Source organism: Micrasema longulum, unplaced genomic scaffold (genome assembly GCF_059751315.1).
Source record: "Micrasema longulum isolate JH-2025_06_02 unplaced genomic scaffold, ASM5975131v1 h1tg000725l, whole genome shotgun sequence".
NCBI lineage: Eukaryota > Metazoa > Arthropoda > Insecta > Trichoptera > Brachycentridae > Micrasema > Micrasema longulum.
In genome coordinates, this window is record NW_028277921.1 from 2,263,060 (window position 1) to 2,282,624 (window position 19,565).

The window sequence follows — 19,565 nt, forward strand, 5'->3', positions numbered from 1 at the left end:
TTAGCTTCTAAATCTTAAACTATCTGATCTCCTCATAAATATGTCGTGGTTCTGTTCGTTACTAAACGTAACAACATATATTTTGATTCTAGTTTATCCGTTATTATTTATGCTATTAGTGGTAGGGGAGAAAAAGCTCAGCGCAAGATGGAATGTTCCCTAATCCCCAGATTATTAGATATCTCCAGAGTTAGACTATAAGCATTCCGAGGAAGCCGCAAAGCGGGACCGGTTGTGCCGCAGCCAACCGCGCCTGTTATAATCTGTATTAAAAAAGTTAATATACATATTATTGTGTTTGTATGTTGGTTTGTCCGTCGCAGGAACTCCTCCGAAACGGTAAGTGATAGCGACGCGAAATTTGGACACGTCATTTCAAATGCAATTTTTACAAACATGTCAACGGTGCGTTATTTTCGAGTTGGATTTTTCTCTCACTTCCTCAGTACAGAATCTAACTTTTCAAGTCGTGGTGACATTAAATTTACAATAAATGAATGACATTTATGAATTAACCGCGCTGTTGGCATGCAATTTTCCTCGGAATTCATCAATTAAGTATTTTTAAAAAACACTAACGGCGTAGCGACACGACGTGAATTTTCAAAATGAACCGCTATTCTAAGATGGAAAATTATAAAGCAATGTACATATGAGTATATAAAATAAAATAACAGAATTATATTTTTTTATGACAAAAGAATATTCCCCCCTCCCCCCTCCCCCCTAAATATTTGGACATCAATTTGGACAAACTCAAAATATTGTTGATAAATCCACCTGGTCCATGAAGAAGTATAGAAATTTAAAAAATCTGATTTTCTGGCGTTGCCTAGTATTTAGGTGAATAAATTTAATGAGATGAATCTCACCCGCATAAATAAAGGTTCCAGCTCTTTAACTTCACAAACATCAACAGAAGAAAAAATTGAAGGAATAAAGATGTTCAAATATGGGCTGAATGGTGAATGTTACACGGTGTGTAAAGTGGCCACTCAAACCAGCCAATGACAGGTCATAAGCCCTGTAGTTCCCCAGACTTCTATATTACCTTCCCTAAAATCTTCTTCATCTCTGTTGTAATATGTTATTATGGATAAAGATTCGAAGTTAGGGCGAAGCGCAGTACGGAGTGAGGCGGGGCGTTGAATTTTTCGCGCGAAGCGAAATGTTTTTTTTATTTACTTCTGCGCTTGATAATTTAGTTTTTTTTTTTATCGATTTAATTTATTTTTGTGAAACTGTTTTATGTGTTTAGGGGGGGGGGGGGTAGGCAGTTTTAAAACAGCAGTTACTTTTTTTAAACCACCTCTTATTAATATGATCGGCCCCGTGGTGTTATTGGTCAGCAGATTTGACTGACATGCAAGAGGTCTCGAAATCGATTCCCGACATGGTCGATGTGAAATATTTAATTTAAAACGGTGTTTTAAAACTAGAATATTTCATAGTCCCCGGACTGGCACCTGAAGTGTAAGACTGATCATCTTTCCTTTATGTTACAAAAATGAGCGAGATAGGCTGCCATTGGTGTACCAATGCAGTGCCCTATGCGCTATTAGGTGCGGAAAAGAGAATGAAGAAGAAGAAAAGAAGAATTAATATGATATTTTATTCAGGTGTGCTTGTCTGCTTGTCAGTCTGGGCGACTGGGCGAGTGAGGGGCGATTTTGGTTACCGCTTTGTAGGTACTGCAGTATCATTCACTAGTAATCTATATTAATCGTTCCTTTATATATGTTCTCTCATCTGTGAAATTTAGTCATTGTTCTTTGAATAATATACGTTTGTCGGGTTTTATTGCTCCTGTTAATCGAACCCCGTGCAATAATTCTATCACGTTGGATGACCCAAGGCTCGGGGTATGTGTTTGGCGGTTCACGCTTAAATGGCTGTTTTACTTTTGATCGCAAGATTTTCTTTTGGTATTAATCGAAACGAACTAGTGAAGATTATCAGCTTGCTTGCCCACCACATGCCTCTGAGGACTTAAGTCTCCTTGGCGGTGCCCACGTGCGAGGAAAGATTGCTCGTTGCCGAACGAGAAAAGCTGCCCGAAGGAGCTCTCTGTAATCAGGTATTTAAGATTATCTCTATTGGGGATTTGAAGGTTCGGCCTGTCTATTTCTTATCTTTAATTAATACTAATTTGAATAATCTCCATCGCGTGGCGCCCGTTCATCGTGATGCGGCCTTTTATCCGCGGTGAAATTCGCTTCGACAGATTTGCTAGTATTTTCTCCGATCGGATATTGTAAAACTTCTCTCTACGATTCGGCTTATTCGGCCGCCGACTATTCCCTGGCAGTCTCGGTCCCGGAACGATGACTCCGTACAATGGACCGTATCGCGTGTGGACACCAGGAACTGCGGAACAAAAAATACGCTTCCTATTGAAGTCAATAAAAGGTAGATGGGTTCTCTTTACTCGAGTACTACATCCCGGCATCAAGAGACCCTTCACTCTAATCAAAGGCTTTTAATACTACTTATTTATCTATTAACGGCCTACGCCAATTTGCACAGTTAACACACATGTTATTTGAACAAAAAAATAATTTATTAATGCAGAAAATAATAATTAATCCAAGGACAGAAATATTGTATGACATACTTATTGTATTGTCTTTAACCAAATATGGTACATTGGGAATTACGATCATTCAACATTAAACCATTTTCAGATTATTATGATGCTTTTTATACTATTTTGCGACCTTTAGCTTTTACTACTGTAGATTTTATATGAAAAAATAAGGTTTATTTTGAGAATACGGTTATTATTAATGAATACGCAACGCATGTGGATTTCAAAAAGCATAACTTTGTTATCAAATGAAACCGAATTAATGAGCGCCTATAATAAAATGAATTACTCAAATTAAATCATATGTAAATGTAGATTTTTAGGTACTACTTAATTGAAAGTAAAAAGAGTTTATTAATTGAAAGTGAAATTATATATAATGTACTGTTTTATTATATAGATACACTTATGCACTTAAAGTAGGTTAGATATTAAAATTGATAAAAACAACTTTTTTTTTACCACTTATTTTTTATTTTTTCTACTGACCGGTTTCAAAGCTATACAAACTTCTTTATCAAGGTATGCTTAATATTTTATTACAATTAATACCTACGAAGTTAGTGCTTCACGTGTATTTTTTTATTGGTTAGATATTATTTACCAATTTTTATTTTTAGCGTCCTTGTCAAATATGTCATTTTTCACAAACAACAAACAAACCATCGCGCCGTTTCCCCGTAAAGGTAGGTAGAGAGGATAGAATAGCATATCGGAAAATTAGTTATTGATGCCAAAATAAACTGTACATAAAAACCTACCTACCTAAATAATAGCGTAATTCAAAAGCGTCTCTAAATCTTGCGCAAACATATTTCAATTATACAACTTGACACCGCAAACTAAGCATTCTCCATTGAGTTAGTGAAGCATAATAAGAAATCTCACAATTCTTTTTTCAAAGATTTTCGCAAATATCTCAGTAACTCCTTCAATTGTGCTTTCCAAGTTTGCTTCTAATACCCTCATTTAGTCATCCTTTCATTTCTTCCAAAAACCATCACATTTTTCTTTCTGTTGAATTAGCATTCACTTAAAAAACGACTGATCTGTGTCTACCCCTCTGGGATGAAATATAAATGGTTAAAATAAAAACTTTTCCAATATTTTTGTTACTACAATGTGTCAAAATATATGATCGATTAAGAGAATAGCTGCAATCAATAAATAGAGCCTTGTCTAAATGTTTATTTGGATATGTTTTTTTCTTCATTTACACAAAACACCGACAGTATACTCGTATCGGCGATACGAATCTGCATGTTTTACACTCAGTTGCGCTGCATTCAACTGTTATCAGATTTTGGAATTATCCAGACAGAAGTAAAGTAATTAGCTAACTAACTGCCGTCGGGATATAGGAGCTAGGAGCACTCTTGGAGCTCTGGCACCGGGCACCGGCAGCGGCAGAGCGCAGACAGAAATGGTGCCGGATAGACCGGTTAACTGAATAACGCTTTGTACGAGCACTATTAACACTGCATTTAAACAATTACTTTGTAATCAACAAAGCGTGAAAGGTTTTATTGTATCGCGAATTCCGGATAAAAATACAAATGAATGAGAAAGGTTTTACGAAATAACGATTGTTGAATAATAAATAAGGCCATACGAATTATTTAATTCTACCCTTAATAAAAAATTAAAGTAAAAAAAAATTATGCATTTTGGTGGCTTATTATTAAAAAAATTAAGGCTTATTGCTGAAATCAATATCTTTCAGCCAACCAAAAAACATCATCACTCTCGTGCCGCACCTAATGGTGCATAGGGCACTGCATCGGTACACCAATCGTAGCGTATCTCGATTACTTTTGTTACATGAAAGCAAGATGATCAGTCTTACGCTTCAGGTACCAGTCCAGGGACTATGAAATATTCTGTTGTGAAAACACCCTTTGAAATAAATATTTCATATCGACCATGTCGGAAATCGAACCCGAGACCTCTTGCATGGTAAGCAAACGCGCTGACCATTACACCACGAAGCCGACCAAAAACAGACAGATCAAAAAAAAAAATTGTACTTGAATGAAAATAATAACAAATACACATATTTATTATCAAATTTCATCTGCTTTTTAGTAGGTAGATCTGCGGTGCTATTCTGAACCGCTCTCGCGGCCGTAGAAAACATTTTATCTCGTGTATTTTGTGTGTAAATACACGAGATAAATATTTTTCTACGCCCGCGAGAGCGTTTGGAATACCAGCCTTGGTAGATCGAGCTTGCACATAAACACCTATAAATAAAAATGCTTTTGTTCTACACATTATGTGATGAGAAATGTGGGATCACGTTGTGAGTTTATAAAGTTTAAAAATATGAGAAGTTAGGGCTCTACGGATATATAATAATCAGGTGTTTCTTAAAAGTGGCCAAGGAAGGTGAATATTTTACACGAAGAGGTAGCTCGTTCCAAAGTCTGGCACCTTGAACAGAAAAGGAATTTCTGAAGAATGATGTACTACGAGTATCTCGAGGAACGAAGTGTCCTATCCCGAAAAGAGCAAAGTATTGATAAAAACTTGTAAATAAATGTTAGATACAATTTTGATTTTCATTACATATTAAAGGAGCTAAGTTACTTGTTTACTATCCTTATCTATATTTCAGTTAGGTGAGACTAATGCCACGTGGATCACGTAATATTTTACTTTGTTGTACTCATACGTTGCAGATAACCGTTATCGCCGACGACTGTTAATTACATCTGGGTTATTATTAATTTATAAAGTTGATTTTATTTTTCATATTCCGTTTATCACTCTAGAAAGTGAGTCATACGCTTCGCTGATAAATGAGTAAATTTATTCGTCACCAGTTTCACCACACTTTTCAACGGTCAATCGATATACATAAATATAATATTATACCTACGTAGTTATTTGTACTAATGCAAATTGATATGCGAGTATGAAATTAATGTTGCGCCTATCAACAGTGCAATTTGAAAGGTGCCAATTCATATTATTGTTTATAATGTGGACTCGCTTACATCAATATATATTCCTTTGATGTTTGTTTGTATTTGAAATATATTCGCTATGTCCTGCTTTATTGATATTATTTTTAATATATAAACACATTGTGGACCGTTAATCGTTATAATATATGTGTATGGCAATTTAAAAAAATATGTATCCTACTTTTTCAATAGTAATTACTTACGTCTCGTACAAATGGAAACATGATACATTTAAACGTTTCTTCAAATTCCACATGAAATATCAACATTATGTAAATTCAATAAATTAGATTCTTCTCGCATTCTATTACGAGATCATCGATAAAATGCTTATCACGCAAGCGGACCCATAAAAATCTATGTTAAGTAGTCGATTAGTTATTTTAAAATTCCGTTGATTTTGATATTGACGATTTCGAAATTATTTACTTGATTCGATTCAAATAAAAATTGACAACGCTATTCAAACAGAGAAAATAGATAACCTAATTTTTAATATATTTACAACAATATGTTTTTAACGTTTTGTAATTAATTACCCAGTTTTTAGTTGTGACTTCCGTTGGTCCTAATTTCGTTGGTTCATAAGTACATAAATGTATTCAACATAATAAATGTAGGGTTCTTTTCCAAGACTGATTATGTATCTCCAGATTTGAACTTTTTCAGGAATCGATATTTTTTATCATATTATACTGTTTGAAGTAAAAAAGTGACGAGGTGTGGATATAGTATTTTTATTTCTTAAAAAAATTAGGCCGGTCCACCAAATACATAAAAAAATGTTTGAAAAATTCCTTTTTTTATTTTTTTTTTCCCAAAACTGACTTAATTGTTTGAATCAGCTTTTTGGAAAAATAATAAAAATACATTTAAAATTAGTGCGTTTTGGCGAAAATTATTCAACATGTTTTGCGTCCCCAAATCCATATGTGAAATAGTACTCGATTTTCCATATTTTGGAAATAGTCAATTTTAGAAAAGAACCCTACAAATATTATACACCCATGTATTAAGATGTTGCACATAATTTATTTTTTTATGTACTTGACCGATATTTTCAGGGATGGAGAACCTTTTTTAGAAAATAATATTAAAATCTAACTTCTAGTAACTTCATTTTTACTGAATCTTTCCTTTTTCTTTGTTATAAAATATAACAACTTCTCCTTTATGATTATTATTTAATGCATCGAAATGCAAGTACACCTTCCATGCTCGTATTATTTAGGATTAACTTGGTGACAAATTGGATTCAGTCTCCATTCTCCTTCCTCTGGACCGTTTGAATGTAATTGAGCTAACTGTCGAGTGATAGCTTGTAAATCACTTAATTTAATTAACGCAACTAATTCGATTGTTTTTATTTGTTCATTTGGTTAGGACAACTCAATTAGACAATAATTAAGCGTGTAAATATACACTTGATCCTATGCGTAATTTTATTTTATTTATTTATTATCTTTTATTCAGGAAACATACAGTACGGTTACTTAGTTTTATATTTTACACAGTTATACTTAGCTCTATGGACCAGTGAAGTTTCCATATTATATTATAATTATATCTAAGGTTATCAATGAACTGTTTTTAAATACAACAATAAGTACAAAAAAGAGGAGGAAAAAAAACATAAGTAAATGGAAGTTGTTTAAAAATTAAAATCAAAGTAAAAAAAAGTATTAAAAAGTTTGTAGTTAGTATTTACAAATGGAAATAATAATTAAAATGCAGAAAAAATTAACAACAATAATAATTAATAAACATGCATATTTCAATACACACAATTATTAATTACTATGAAAACAAATTGAAGTATTGGTACAAGTGCTCGAAAAAAAATTGCTGTTTATGTTACGCTGGTTGCGCTAAAGTAAAAAAATCTTTTTTTAAGAATTATGCTGTCGTACAGTTTTCGGGCAAGCGTGGGATTAATAAAAATCATAATAATCACTGTGCCTTACGCATAACCTTTGCCAATAATCTAAAAATTTATAAAAGCTGTAATGGCATCGGTGAGTTTTTTTTAACCCTGTCAGAAATAAAATTATTCCTATTGATAGGTAATGCATTGTAGGTGATTATTTAATAATATTTAGGTTGTGTTATCCAAAAATCATTATAGTTGACCTATTCATTTGATGTGTCCCATAGAAAAGTCTGAAGTAATCAACGAAATCACTTCAAATTGCATTAATTCAACTGATTTGACAAAAATATTACGGAAGTGACATGTGTAGTTGAATTCATATTAGAGAATAAAGCTTTCATTATTTAGTTATTGGTCAATGTGGGTGAGCTAAGTATTAAATAACACTCTACATATTTAACGTGCCTGAAATAATTCAATAATTTATCAAATTGATAATTCAGTAGTTTGAGGACGCCATGAAGTGGACCGTTGAGGCTGCGGCTATTTATTACTAACAAATAATAATTCCATCTTCCTGCCTCATCTCCCGAGTACCCAGTGACTACCCACTGACTACCCACTGCCCACGTACGCACTATACTATCATATTCGTGTGTTGATCTCTCTCCTAAAACTAAATTGTCACAGAATTTTTTTTTTATTCAATGGAAGAAATCATTACATTGTGTCTTATTTCAACTTCGCACCGAATCAGCTCGTGGAACGAACAATTGCGATATTTAATAAGAAAGATCATTTGCAATAGATCACTACATCATCGAATTTATGTATTCTGTACTTGTACAGACTAAAAATATCGGTGTTATTTTTTGCCATGGGTAAATTTTTTGACAATATTAAATAAAAAATTCATACTATTATCATTTTATAGAAATACTATCTACATTTCAGATAAAAAAATATGCTAATTTAGGCGAGTAGTTTAACTCTCTTTAAAAATGATTTTGGTTGTTGAGGGATGGAGCTCCTACCCCAGTTGTAGATTGTCAGAAGACACGAGGTTGTTATTTAGTCCGTATTTATTAAATGGCGAATAAATAATGTATTATGTCGCGCGAGTGTTACGGCGATGAGGAGTGGAACTGCCTGCACTTGAACTACATGCTGGAACTGAGTGATTGCGTTGAGCTGAGTCTTCGGGCTGGCTGGGCTGACTGGGCTGACTGGGCTGACTGGGCTGACTGGGTTGACTGGGTTGACTGGGTTGACTGGGTTGACTGGGTTGACTGGGTTGACTGGACTGACTGACTGACTGACTTATTGACTGGGCGTTACCACGCCCTGTGGTCTCTTTATAGGCTCCGTTCCTTTGTTCTTCACGTCTCCATAGTAGGGACGATGTTAATGTACCGCAGGACTTTGCTCTCGTCGTTATGTGCAATAATAATAATAATAATTTTGGCTGATTTATATAGCACCATTTTTGTGAAAAACCACCCCAAGGGCGCTAAATATACAATACTGTTAGACTTGCATTATATGTTGTATTGAATTCAATAGAAAACGCTGACTTACTTCATCGGTCGTCGCACTATATTTCAGGTGAAATTATTTAGCACGTGTGTGTGTCATCGATCGTGGACTATAAACCCCACATATGTAAATAAATAAAAAACTGATAAAAATATTGTTCTATTTCAGCTGCAATCGAAGCGCGAGCTGTTCTTCAAGTCGGAGCCGCCGTCCAGCGTGCCCCTAGCGCCGCCGCCCGCGCCGCCCGCCGCCGCCGCGCCGCCGCCCACGGCCGCGCCGCCGCCGCCCGCCTCCGTCCCGCAGCCGCGCCGCGCCCCCGCCGCGCTGGAGGCGCACGAGAACGGGCTGCCGCCGCCGCCCCCCGTGCCGGCTGCGCCCGCCGCGCCGGCCGCGCCCCTCAAGGTGGAAGTGGCGCTTAGGAACACCGAGAACCTCAAGGTTATTAGAGACATTGTCTTGGTATATTCGATTTATGTTACTTGTTGACATCTGTGCATTTCACCCTCTAATGGGCATCTCCAGGCTGGTAAATATCGTAGTGTTGAGATCATTTATACATAATAAAATACTATCTTATAGCGTTAATTGGTGAAATTTTATTTTTATTTTATTTGTTTCGAATACAAACAGATGTACAGGTTAAATGAATATACGAGTAAATAAAAACTATAAAAAAATGAATACATAGTAGGGCCTGCCATTCAATAATATGTATTCACTAAATTATACTACAATAAAGCGACGACCGTTTAAACCATTTAAAGAATAAATATACCAAGAAATATGGACAAAACAAGGAGATAGTCGGAAGGAAAAAAAAGGAAATTGATAAGGAGTGGTGAAGGATGATTGAAGGAAAGTAGGAGTGGAAAATTGCATTTGACTTAATGATTAAGAGTTAGAAAAGAGACAAAAAGTCTATTCTCTGTTATTCTGAATCAAGCCTATTAGTTCTATTCTGTACGTATTATATGGAGTGTTCAATATATCTAAATTGCACAACACAATTTAAAAAATAAATAAATTGAAGCCATGTATTTTTAATTTTTAACTTGTATGCGAATGTACATTTTGTGAAATAAATACGGCGACTAATAATTTTAACTACTAAACCAAACATCTCTCACAAATCGGTTCGAATGATTTTGGTTGATGTTTTGGGCATGAGAGTAGCTTGTTTTAAAAGCGCTGAATTTTTTCAAAATACAGCAGCGAACTCTATTGGCTGAGGACATGCCAGAACGAGTTAGAATGGACCCTATCAATCCCGATAGAGCATGTCGTAACTGGTGACGAGACATGGGTTTATGAGTAGGACATGCAAATTAGCCAACAGGCATCGGAATAGTCCTTGTCCAATGAACCGAAACTGAAGAAAACCACATCTAAATTGCTCGAAAATCAAGGTCATGCTCACTGTTGTCTTTGATATTTGTTATATTGTTCACTCGGAACTTCTTCCTGACAGCCAAACAGTGAATAAACAATATTATTTGAGCGTTATGAGACATTTGAAAGAGAACATCCGCAGAAAAAGGCTAGATTTGTGGAAGAACAACTCTTGGATTTTTCACCACGAAACTGCACCTTCTCACAAAGTCATCATTGTGAATGAATTTTTGAACAGAAACTCAACAAATGTCATTGAACAACCCCCGTATTCCCCTGACTTGGCTTCCTGTGACTTTTTTCTGTTCCCCAAACTTAAATTACCGCTCCGTGGAACTCGTTTTGACTCGATTAAAGACATTGAACAAAATTCGCAGAGATTACTCAAGACGATTCCGGAGTATGTCTACAAAAAGTGCTTGGATGACTTGATTGTTCGTTGGAAAAAATGTATCACTTCAGAAGGAGCCTATTTTGAGGGAGATTCAATAAATTTTAGAAGAATAATCCATATATTGTTGTTTTTTTGACTCAGTCCCGTTACTTATTTGACAGAATGTAAGTTATTATATTGGGGACTGGAATAAGTTTTCGCTGTTTTTTCTTTTAAAAAATAGTAAAGAACATGTCATTGAAAGTATTGTATTGTGTGATCAACTCTTAACGTCTTACGTCTGACTTGGGTTTTCATTGAGTAATGCTTCCAATTCTTCGTCTTCAAACTTTTTCGGTGCACCAGAGTTGTTCTTTATCTTCAACATAAAAATCATTATTTCTAAAGCGTTAAAACCAATCTGCATGTTTCGGACAGAGCATGGTTGCCGTAAATCTCCACAAGAATTCTATGCGCTTCAGCTGCAGATTTTTTAAAAAATAAGTAAGGCAGTAAAGATCCTTTAAAATACACTTTTTTTGGCACAAAATTTAATCCGTTTTAACACTATGAAAAAATATGTAGTTTACACTTCGGCGGAGTAACATATACTGTCATTTCAAGCCTAATGGTGGAACTTCACAATGAAATTGGCTGTACTATTGACAGATGTAAAAAGGCTAAGATAATATGAACGTAGTTATGCAGAAAGTAGCCAGCCATAGAAATGTGAAACTGAGATAATAGCACTTTTGTGAAAAGTATGAATAATCGAATACACAACAGTTTGAATGTTTTTGACTTTTAACAAATGATAAATAGTGAACACATTAGTATTTAGTACTTCAAACAAGAATCTAAGTACCGTAAGATTTTTCTAGTTCAGTGGGTGTTTTCTGCAAATTAAGAAATGCCGTTTTTGTGATCGACGTTATTTTCAGAAGGTGATTAATACAGGTTTTTTTGTATGAAAGCGGTCTGGCTGTTTTTAGCAGAACATAGAATCTACCTTACTGCACCCGATAACATCAATATCTCATTTTTTCAAAATTATGGACTGGCTGCTTTCTGCATGACTACGTTCGTATTATATTATAATCTTGGTATATGTTCATGGAGTTTATACCTGTGCTGTGCAAGTCGAGTAAATTTGATGAAAAATTAAGTAAATATTTTTTCTTCTAATTAATTTGCTAGTGAGGATCTAAATCTAAGTGCGAATCTGCAAATCAAAAGGACAAGAATACTTTATCTCGAAATTTAGTTTTTTTATTTAAAAATGATTTTTTTTATTTATTACATATTAGTTTTTTTCTTTAAAAATGAAAATCTTTTTTTACATAATATGTCTTAACATTTGTAGACAAATATTGGATTCCACTCCCTAGAGAGTTATATCAACAAATGAAAGAATAAAAAAATATTGATGTTTAAACATAGACAGAATAGTGAATAGCCACCTAATCTAGTCGATGACAATTTTTTTTTTGTATGTAACTAAATTCAAGGAAAGCACATTTTCGGTCGCAGATCCTATGGCATGGAATGCTCTCTAGTCTAGGGCTACAAACGTCCTCTATAATAACGATAAGAACATTAGGTGTGGATGGTAAGAAGAAAAGTATTTATTTACATTCCCCCAAGGGTTTTATACCATGAGGAATTGACAAATCCAATTGTAAAATACCTCGCAGTGCTGATCGACACTTTCTCAGTAAACTGGCGTTCAAATTTAAGAACTATTATTTTTCTCTCCAAAATAATAAGCATGTTCATTCGAATAGTTCCATTCATATTTGAGTACAAATTGTATGTAACGAGTAATTTATAATTGAATAATTCATATTCAGCTAACCAGGGCCGAGTGTAAAATGAAATGTACATTATATTCCGCAGTATTATGTGATTTGAGATACATAATATCGTATTAGATAATATTTTGATGTTGAATGAATGTTTCACGTAATCATTAAGCTGCTAGAAACAATTTCAATCTTCATGTACAAATCTGAGAATAAATTAAAGTATAATTAATTTATGTTTATTGTGCATCGTACGGGAACAGTTTCACTTGCCCTAAAAATGAAAACCCGTGTACTCAGAAGTAATTAGTTTGAAATGCATTTAATACAAGGTATATGTTTATTTTTTAAATGTAGTTTTGATTCTCCAATGTGTATTGAAAATACTGGATAAATTGTCTTACATCGATAACAAGCTTCTTAACCTTAATGTTTTTTTATTAAAATTTTTATATTTTAGATCTTTATAAAATAAACTCATATTTGCATTTTTATTTCTTAACGGAGGTGAAATTAGCAGTTCACAATGGAGTCCTGTTGCTGACCCCTATGTATAGAAGTGAAGTATGAAATTGGAAAAACAAGGGTGAAAACAGACTGAATGTTGTGGGAGTGTGATCTAAAGCGAATGTGCGCTAAAACTATGTAAGGTAGATGCACAAATGTCACGATCTGTGCATTATGTCAGGACGAGATAAGCATTATTGACAAAATCAAGGAATGAGTTCTGCGTTGATTTGGGAAAGGAGAGCAAATGGACGGCGATTATGATGCGAATGTAGGTGGATGCTAAAAACGAGGAAGACCGAGAAAGATATGGCATGACCAAATTCAACAAATAATTGAAGATGGACTTGTCGAAAGTCAGAATAATCAGCGTACGTGCATGAGAAGATGTATGATTGTAGAGGAAGCGAGGTCTATATGTAAAGACATAGTGATATGGCATTCTATCCTCTGCTCTGTTTTTTGTTGTATTCTGAACATTTAAGTGTATTTTTTAGTGCCTTTGAATAAAAAATACTTTGTTTTATTGTAGAATGATCATCCACCCGTGGCACCCAAACCAGACCCACCGCCAAAAATTGATAGACCGAAGCCCAAAGAACTAGACGGATATGTGGGGTTTGCCAATCTTCCCAACCAAGTATACAGAAAAGCAGTCAAGAAGGGCTTCGACTTCACCCTCATGGTTGTTGGTAAGATTTAATTAAATTTATTACAACAGAGAGAGAAATCATTTTTGAGAAGGGAATGTGGAAGTCTAGGCATTTAGATGGAAGAGTTGAGGAAATATGGATGTTTAAACATGGGCAGAATGGTGAATGTTAATCCACTTGTCAGGCCACTTAAACCAGCCGATGACCGGTCATAAGCCTAGACTTCTATATTCCCTTCTCAAAAATGTTTTACCTCTCTGTTGCAATAACTCCCTTGGGAGGAAATCCAGCCTGTCTACAAACGTTTGCGCATACTTAAAACATTGTTTAATTAAATTATTCATATTTCAATCCTCTTAAATTCTTCTTCAATCCTCGTGTGCAGATTTTATCGCTTTATTTTGCTAGTTTTAAAAATTTTATACTCTGGCTGCTAATCTATTAGGGACAATAATTTCAAACCATTCTGTTCACAAACTGTCAATACTTTATAGCCATATATACAATGACTTGGCATGGTCTTATAATATCTGTGATATTTTTGATTGGAGAAACACATTAACTGATGCAAGGAAGTAATTATGTATTCATACTTGTGAAATCAATGTTAAATATTAAAATCACACATAAAAATGACTATAATATTTTATCAAGGTTATCAAAAATAGGATAATATAGTCAATCAATAAGGAAGTTGTAAGTTGTAATATATTGTAGGAAATTAAAAATCATCTATATATAGTAAAATGTATGAGACCACTATGTAGTAAAAATACTGTAGAGATCTCTGTGATATAAGTCCAGCCCTAATATATTATACAATGTGTCAAACTTTTCTACAATCAACCTTAATGAAGTAAATAAATTTGTTTTTGTGTTTTTTTCTGTTAAAAAAAAAAAATCTTTATCATCATCATTCCTTTTCTGCACCCAAAAGTGCATAGGGCACCGTTTGGTACGACAACTGCAGCGTATCATGATAATTTTGGTTTTATGAATGTAAAATGATTGGTCTTATGTTTCAAGTGCCAGTCCAGGAACTATGAAATATTCTAGTTTAAAAACACCCTTATAAATGGGATTGTACCAAATAGCATAATCCGTGAGGCGAAACATATGGGGAAGGTGTATATTTTAAATTTTGTAATCTCCTGCCGGCAAAACAACATTGTGACTACAAATTATTTGTAGACCACTTTGTTGATCCAGAATATAAAAAAGAGTTTCCCATGTTCACAACACTAGATTGAAAACCAAGGGTTCCCTACAATTTACTTCGGAGAACAAACATATTGCGTTTTTCCAAGGTTGTTCAATGATCTCCCTCAAACCATCATGAAAGATCTTCAATTAAAAAAAAAAAAAACGAAGAAATATCTGGTAAATACTTTATAGTGTCCTTTAAAAGGTAATAAATAAATATGTAAAAAATTAAAGTGTGTAAAATAAACCTGTCTTCGTGGGTAACTAATTGTAAACTGTGTTTTAAAATACCAAATAAACTCTGTTCTGCAGCACTAAAACTGTAATAAATATTTAATCTCGCCCGTGTCCGGAATCGAACCCGATAACTCTTACATGTTGATCGGTTCCATGTATTGGAAGGGGTTTTCCTGAGCAGGATTCTCCTAATATTTTGTCAAGAGTCTCTGTATTTTTTCTTTTTATAGTATGTACGTCTTGAATTTTAGTCTGTAATGTATATGTTATTTTAAATAAATGAATTGAATTGAATTGATTGGTAGGCAAATGCACTGACCATTTCACCATCAGGAGGACAATATATGTAATACAAATCAGAAAACACTATTTAACTGAAGTCATGTTGGCATGTCTATAATAAATTATGCTTAATTACTTTATTTGAATTCTAGGTGAGTCAGGCCTTGGCAAGTCAACCCTCATTAATTCGATGTTCTTATCGGACATATACAATTCAGAACATCACCCGGGACCATCGTTACGAGTAAAGAAGACAGTCGGAGTTGAAACTAGCAAAGTTCTGTTAAAGGAGAATGGAGTGAACCTCACATTGACTATCGTGGACACTCCGGGCTTTGGCGATGCTGTCGACAATAGTAATTGGTAAATATAATATAAATGATCAAACTTACTGTACATTTCGACGGCTCAGAGTCGAACAACATCACGCACGAGGTGTAACTTTGTAAGAGAACAGCAAAACTAAGTTTTTGTCTTCGTGCATATTTTCAATTTATTTAATAATATGAATAAATTCATAAATGTAGAAACAAAAATATTTACATGTGAAAGAAATATTGCTGCCAATATATTTTTTTTCGTAGATAACATTTAATATTAAGCCATACCTTACTAACCTTATACTTTATCTTTTTGCTATTTAATTGGCCTGATTTTTAAAAAATACAACATGTATTGTGTAATCTCACACATGCTGTAATGTAATAAATATGCGTGAAATTGGAAATTGGAGAAAACGGTTTTATAACGTAGTTTATATAAATAAAAATTATGTTTCTGGTCATATTAGTATTTTTCTGTGTTAAGTCAAAAGCATTTTTTTTTTACATACAGCAACGAGGAACTTCAGCCTTGCGGGAAATTGGATTGAAAAAATGTTTTCTTATATGCGGTAAAAATTAAAGTGTTAAATTGTACTGCAAAGTATCTTAAAAATGTATGAAAAAAAAAAAAATTTAAATAAAAATTAACTATTTTGAACGACGTCACTAGTTCATATGAATCAACCAATGATAAGAGGGTTGTGAAAGATTTCTGGTTTACGGTAATTCAATGGACCAATCGGCTGAACTGACCAAGAAGAAGCGAAAGAGCATTTGAAAAGTCACACGCAAAGTAATTTCGGAAATAGAAAATTTAAAAAAAATACATAATTTGATAAATATTTTTTTTGGCTTAGTTTAATAGTCTATTAACAAATAAAAAAAAAAACACTTAACTTCCTCATTGATCTAATAAAACGCTAAGTTGGCTTTGACCACTTTAGGAGCAAATATCAATTATATATATTTTTTTTTTTATAGTTGGGTGCCTGTGATCGACTTTGTGGAATCAAAATATGAAGAATTCTTGAATGCAGAGTCTCGAGTATCAAGAAAAACAATGGCAGATAGCCGAGTTCACTGCTGCCTTTACTTCATCGCTCCCAGTGGACACGGCCTCAAGCCTCTGGATGTAGAGTTCATGCAGAGACTTTGTGATAAGGTCAACATTATTCCTATCATTGCCAAAGCTGATACCATGACTCCCGAGGAATGTGTGCTCTTTAAGAAACAGGTAAATATATTATATTTCTACCAAAATGTACATTTTTTATTACGTATTTAGAATTTATCAAGGATTAGTGATTTTGCTATTAATTTACGATAATGTTTATTACAACAACAACAACAAACAAACCATCACGCCGTTTCTCCGTAGGGGTAGGCAGAGAGGATAGAACGCCATAACACTCTATCTTGGCATACAGACCTCACTTCCTCTACATTCATACATCTTCTTATGCACGCACGCCGATTATTTCTACTTTTGACATGTCCATCTTCAAGTATTTGATGGTGCCATGTCTTTCTCAGTCTTCCTCGTTTTCTGCATCCATCAACATTTGCATCGTAGATCCTTTTAGTCATTCTTTCGCTGTCCATTCGCTCTACATGTCCAAACCAACGCAGCACCCCTTTCTTGATTCTGTCAATAATGCATGTCTCAGCCTTACACACTTCACGGATCTCGACATTTGTGCACCTATCATACATCGTTTTACCACACATTCGCCTGAGGGATTGCATTTCGATAGCATTCAACCTACTTTCATCATTATTTTTCCAATTCCATACTTCGCTCCCATACATTAGAGTTGGAACTAGAACTCCGTTGTGGACTGCTAGTTTAGCCTCCTGCGATAAACATTTGTTTGCCAAAGTAGATTTTAGTGCACCGTTCACCCTGTTCCCGGCACTCACCCTCCTTTCAATATCTTTATCGGCCTTTCCGTCCCTAGTAAACATACTTCCCAGATACACAAATTCTTCTACCTGATTCAGAATATCTCCGTTCACGCTGATCTCACATTTAGTTATATTTTCATCCCTTTCAAAAACCATCACTTTCGATTTATCAACATTCATAAGCAAATCGCTTTTCTTGCATACCTCGTAGACTTTTGTTACTAAGAATTGAAGGTCTTCTTTGCTGCTAGCAAGAAGCTTATTAATTAAGTTTATTAATTTCCAATATTTAAGTATTTTAACAACAAAAGTGACACTAGCGCCATTTGTCTGTTGATTTTTTAAACCATGTTACTATGCTTTTAATGATTCAATGGGGAATATTTCCGTATCTCCTATATAGTGGTAACTAAAAAACACTGATTTTTAAGTTGTCACTTTAGAAATACATGCGTAGTATGTTGTCTTTTGCTTAATGTAATACGATATTACAACACCATTTCAAGAGGGATTTTTAGCATGTTAAAAAGTAAATATGTTTATATTTGAATATTTCAGATAATGAATGAAATAATCCAGCACAAGATAAAGATCTACGAGTTTCCGGTGGGGGGGGATGAGGAAGAGGAGGTGGGCGGTGCTCAGAAAGCCGGAGCCACCCAGAGGTTGCGCGCACGAGTTCCCTTTGCGGTGGTCGGCTCCAACACTGTCATAGAGCACGATGGGAAGAAGATCAGGGGGAGGAAGTATCCTTGGGGCATAGCTGAAGGTATATTCATGCACCGTAGAAATGGTTCCTTACTATAAAATATGTATCTGTTGGCCATCTATACAGTTTATAAAAAGAGTAGAAAATAATTAATGACGCTGGTGTTCTTATGGTTACACTCTAAATACAGCATTTCTGAAATATAAAATTTTGACTTAAAGTACATTCATAGAGATTGGCCTGGCCTCACACCATGGCTAAAATCCATATGGCATGATAAAACAACATGGGTGGATTAATCGGCCTCGTGGTCTAGTGGTCGATGCGTCTGCCTGCCATGCAAGTGGTCAATTTATTAAAAAAGGTGTTTTTACACTAGAATATTTCATGGTTCCTGGACTGGCACCTGAAGCGTAAGACTGATCTTCTCACCTTCATGCAACAAAAATGGTCAATATACGCTGCGATTGGTGTACCAATGGAGTGTCCTATGCACCGTTTGTGTGGGAAGGGAAAGATGAGATGAGATTGATATTTATTTTATATATTTTTATTAGATTTATTTATTGAATGCCAGATAAACGCAATAACCAGTACACCATGAGGCTGACTAATTACCTGAGAGTAGCCGTTGAATAAATGAAAAATAAATACAAAATAATGTAATAAATGTCAATCCACCCTAATTTTACTGTGCCGTGTGAATTTGTTTATTTGGAAATTCTAATAATAATGAACGCAGTGTAGTAACTAATCATAAAATATGGTACCTATAGTAGGGCCAATTTAATAGGTCACATTTGACACTTCATCAAAATTCAACAACATAACCTTGTAAGGGCGGTAAAAAAATATTATTTATTTTTTCGACTTTAGAACTGCACAATTGCTTAACTTTTTTCAATTGCGATTACATATTTATTGTAATAGTGAACCCTTTTTCTTTTTAAACACTAGGGATGTTACCCAGAAAAATCGAATGTTGATAATTTTGTTAAATTATGTACTTATATTATTTTGTTCCTTAAATTTACGATAGAAAGTAATAATGGGACAGGGATTTGACTTATGGTTTTCAAAATAAAATTACAGTACCTATAAGTACTTTTTCAAGTGTTTTTTACTTTTTGAAGTCCGAATCGATTCATTAACTTTAATCAATGTTTTTAAGCAGGTCACCTCACTATGAAGCTAAAACTGACAAATGTCAAATGTGACCT

General features: G+C 34.3%; 1 protein-coding gene across 3 annotated transcripts in view; it reads left to right on the plus strand.

Moving 5' to 3' along the window:
• The window catches only part of pnut (septin 7-like protein pnut), a 77,322-nt gene that overhangs the window by 45,945 nt on the left and 11,812 nt on the right, over nt 1-19,565 (plus strand). For all 3 annotated transcript variants that reach the window (XM_088230030.1, XM_088230031.1, XM_088230029.1), the window contains exons 2-6: nt 9,131-9,400; nt 13,566-13,725; nt 15,561-15,771; nt 16,713-16,965; nt 18,195-18,405. In XM_088230030.1, coding sequence (XP_088086156.1) covers nt 9,131-9,400; nt 13,566-13,725; nt 15,561-15,771; nt 16,713-16,965; nt 18,195-18,405 — 1,105 coding nt within the window. The remainder of the gene's footprint in view (nt 1-9,130; nt 9,401-13,565; nt 13,726-15,560; nt 15,772-16,712; nt 16,966-18,194; nt 18,406-19,565) is intronic.